Raw genomic sequence first — 4,149 nt, forward strand, 5'->3', positions numbered from 1 at the left:
TGCTGTTTGAGAATTAGGTGTCACTTGGTGAACATGATTGTTTTTTTGCATGAAAACTTCCCATGTGTCTTGGGGCTCACTGCTGAGCTCTTGAGGAGGAAGAATAGATTGCTGTTATTGGGGGTTTCTTTCTCTAAGCGTGTATGAGGATTGTATTTAGCATTGTAAGGTAGGTGTGGTAGTCATACTGAATTTATTAGCTGATCAAGCATTAGAGAAACATGTACATATTGAAATTATTCTGCTCTCTTAAATTGCTAATGAATGCATTTATACTTTGAAGGTCTTATGAATGCATTCTCCTCACCACTGCAACACACCTTTGTCTGGCATGAAAGAACTCCTTCATTTTGTGTGTGTCTTTATTTCCTACAATGGGACTCAAACTTCTTTTAGTTGGGAACTTTGTAAGGAAATTTGTCTAACGGTTGCTTTTTTCCTGATGCAGGCAGTGCCGCCTGAAGAGCTCAGCTCACCCAGTCGATGTGAAAGCAAGAGAAACCAAGCTGCAGCAGATGAAGGGGAGGCAGCGAGCTCAGCTGGTGGAGACAGCAGTGTCACTTTGAGCTACCCTAGTCTCCATCTCCATGCATACAGCATTGAGAGCATGACAACATTTCCGAATGGCTGTGGAAATGGCACCACCGTTACTTGTATAGTTATGGATAATAAAGAGCCCCAAAACCAGACTACCTGTGTCAGTCATAATGGTGGACACAGCACTAGCAACAGTCATGAAGAGGAACTTCAGGAGGATAAACTCAGCCCTTCCAAAATCATGCGCTTTTTTGCCACCCCTCGGAAACGGGCTAATTCCAGCTCTGACAGGCCTCGTTCTCTGGTTTTGATGGGCAACTCATCCACGTGGAATGCCTTCTCTTCCATCAGAAAAATGGGATCTTTCAAGAAGTTGAAATCTTCAGTTCTCCAAGGAATTCAAACAAGGGAATGCTCAGACACCTTAAATGAGAACGACATAGGCAAGCATGGTTCAAATGGGACAGTGGTGCGAGTTCAGACTAACAGGTATTCCTATTCAGGGCCTCTACATGATTTTCAGAATGCAGTGGATGGCTTAGCTTCTGACTGCTCTGATGCAGAGGAGAGTGATGAGTCTTTCCTGAGGAATACTCATCGCTCGCGCAGCATCAGGCGGGCTTATGGTGCTGGCCGCATAAACTTGATAGACACAGATAAAGTTCAGAGTCATCACAACTGTCTTAGGCCAACATCACCTGTCATCACAGAGCCAAAGATCTGTGAAATTTTGGTGAAAGATTCTGAAAACAACAAGATCATTTATCGGAGAAGCAAAAGTTCAGATAATTTGAACTTTCTGAAAAAAAGCTCATTCAAACGGAAGTCCACATCAAACCTGACTGATCTGAAGGTTGCAAATGAAAAACAGATGCCAACAAGGACTGTGAGTGTTGCTTCTACTGACTCCGACAAAAGTGGTGGAAACCCTGAGAGGAGATCCAAGCGATGGAAGAGCCCTATCAGGGCAAAGGATTTTGACCGAGTTTTGAAACTTGTCAGTAATGTAACAGATGTTGCATGGAAGAAGGATGGCCCTAAAAGCACAGCTCCTTCTCCCAGCGAGCAGTCCCAGAGAACAAGATCAAACAGCAGACTGCACGATGACTACTCCCGCAGGGTTTCTAGCAGCACAGATCATGACAGAAAGAGATGCACTTCCCCAGTATCCAGTCCAGACTCCTCCTTGCCAGGAACACCTTGTCTGAAAAGCCCTGCAGTTGCTCAGGATAAAGAGGATGAAATGAATGTAGCTTTTGCTGAAGACAAAAGCCTCAGGATGTCATCGGGCATCCCAGACTCTGATAGCTTATCACCAACGCTGAATGACATTAGTCCATTTCCCAATGAAGTCTTTTATTCGGACTCAGATGAACCAAAAGCTACCCAGCAGTTTACAGATGAAGCTGAAAACCTTCACTTTCCGGTCAGACCGACTACTCCAAAGCCTCAAAGTCCCACTGCAGGGAAGGTCCAGTGCAGGATGAACTTCCAGTGTCCAAACCATCACAGCACGTTGTCACTGAGCTCATCGGAGAGCGAGGAGAGAGTTGAGGTACCAGGGCTGAAGCTGGGCAGGAATCCTGTTTGCTTCCAGGACTCAGTGCAAACTGTGTACTATGATGATGGAAATGAAGACAGTGGCATAAGCAGCCACTCTCAGCTGAGCCTCAATTTAGCCTCTGGTGCTGAAGAGAAAAAGGAAGAGGTAAGAAAGAAAGCGAAATCCTTCAGAAGTTGTATATTTCTCTATCAGGTTTTGTTTTTATTAATGCAAAACAATGCAAGCGACGCAAACTAATGGCTACTGCAGCTTGTTATTGCCAAAATATGCTGACAGCAGTTATTTCTTTTAATATATTCTCTTCGGATGCTAATGTCAAATTATTTTTTCTTTGTGCATTAATATCAAAGAAAGTTTTGGCAGCAAAGCTATTCATGTACCTTTTCAAGGACAGCTTATTGCACCCTGCGGATACACCGCCTTGTCATGTGGTCTTGTCAGATTTTACCAGCCTGAGCAGGGTTTGGCTGTGTTTCCTTCCCAACTGAAAGGTCTTTAAAGAGACCGTAGATTTTGAAGTAGTGTTGACTCACTGTAAAGCACTTTGCCTGTGGAAACCTTGCAGAACATGGTAATATTTGTAGAGCAGTGTGGCGTGAAAGACACAGTACAGAGGCTTAAGCATTCAGTCATATCCAATGTTTTCACTGCAGTGATGGCCATGCTGAGGGCAAACTGCTTGGTTATTTATTTGTCTGCCAATTGCAAACAGCAGTACTTTAGTTGCTGGGCTGAGTGTGTTCCTACTGTTGCATTGGAGAAGATGCCATTTTTTCACTGGACCTAATCATGCTCTTGATGGATGGGTAGATAGATATTGAAGCACCTCTGAGCTAAGTTGATGTGATAACCCTGTCCCCTCACCTAAGCATGGTGTGAGTTGGCACCAGAGCAGTTGCAATGATTTGCCAGTGTTGAAGAGCTGTCAGGCATATCCTGCACCTGTCCGAAGTGGTGAGGCTTAGCTCAGCCTCAGCAATGTGCAGTAATGGGGTTTTGAGCTACTTGGGGTGAGGTAGCAGCAAAGGGTTTGCTACTCATTGGGAAAAATAAACGGGCAAAAATCCCTCTGGAACTGTTTGAATATGCAAGCCATTTACAAAATAAAGCTGACATATCTTTTAAGCCACCTCAGTTTGACTAAAAGTGTCTTAGATCTTAGGTATGAGATAGACAAAAGCAATGCTGCAGCTGCACAAGCTTCAGTCTTTCTCTAAAGTTTGCTGAAAAGATTTTATAATGTCTGTCCTACTTCTGAAAGCCTGGCAAGGTTTTTGCAAACTAACTTTAAAGAGTTACAGAGCTTATCAGTATTGCCCTTCTGGAAAAAAAGTGAGTTTGTTTACTGTAGTGTTTGCAGCAATGGTAAGATTGGAAAAATAAACTCTGTGTATAAATGTTTGGGCACTGAGTTTATTATTCCTCTTCTGGAGTCCTAGAATTGCTCCAGCCATCCATCTTTTCCAAAACTCTCACTTGTATTCAAGGATATGCTTTCACACTGCCGGAAGATGAGAGAAGTCGTAGTGTGGGCATATGCCAGTTGTATGCCTCAGGAATAAAATGAGAGGTAGAATTAATGTTACTCATCTACCATCTAGTGGTGATCTGCCATCATGACCCAAGACAAACTCAGCTGGTCCTTCCCCTTGGCTCCTGAGAAACCAGTACAGTGTTTACATGAATGTGTGTACATTGGGTGGATAAAAGTTACTGCAGTTTTAGTTTTAACACCACATTCTGTTATTATCTAACATGCAATTTAAGCTTTCTCTTTATATTATAACATATTTTAGGTTAATTGTGAGTGCCTTTTAGTGCTTGCTTCAATTGTCTAAAATACAGAGCATGCACTGGTGGCAGCTCTGGGTTTGTGTAGTGGGCAGGCAGACAGTGTGGGATGGAGCCCTGCAGGAAATGGAGGAAGTGGGGGCCTGGGTTGGACTCCTTGGCTGTAACACCTCCCTCTGCTGTGAGTGCTGCCTGGAGCCCCTGTGCTTAGCAAAAAACTGTGACCACCCAGATGGTGGAGCTGCATCTAGACCGCT

The 4,149-nt window shown here is 43.8% G+C and overlaps 1 protein-coding gene across 1 annotated transcript in view; it reads left to right on the forward strand.

Moving 5' to 3' along the window:
- Positions 1-448: 448 nt before the first annotated feature.
- Positions 449-4,149, forward strand: part of LOC103811808 — a gene marked incomplete at both ends in the record, with an annotated part of 18,879 nt that continues 15,178 nt past the window's right edge. Inside the window, one exon of the mRNA XM_009084806.1 lies at positions 449-2,245. Coding sequence (XP_009083054.1) covers positions 449-2,245 — 1,797 coding nt within the window. The remainder of the gene's footprint in view (positions 2,246-4,149) is intronic.

This window comes from Acanthisitta chloris, unplaced genomic scaffold, assembly GCF_000695815.1.
Source record: "Acanthisitta chloris isolate BGI_N310 unplaced genomic scaffold, ASM69581v1 scaffold10191, whole genome shotgun sequence".
Taxonomy (NCBI): domain Eukaryota; kingdom Metazoa; phylum Chordata; class Aves; order Passeriformes; family Acanthisittidae; genus Acanthisitta; species Acanthisitta chloris.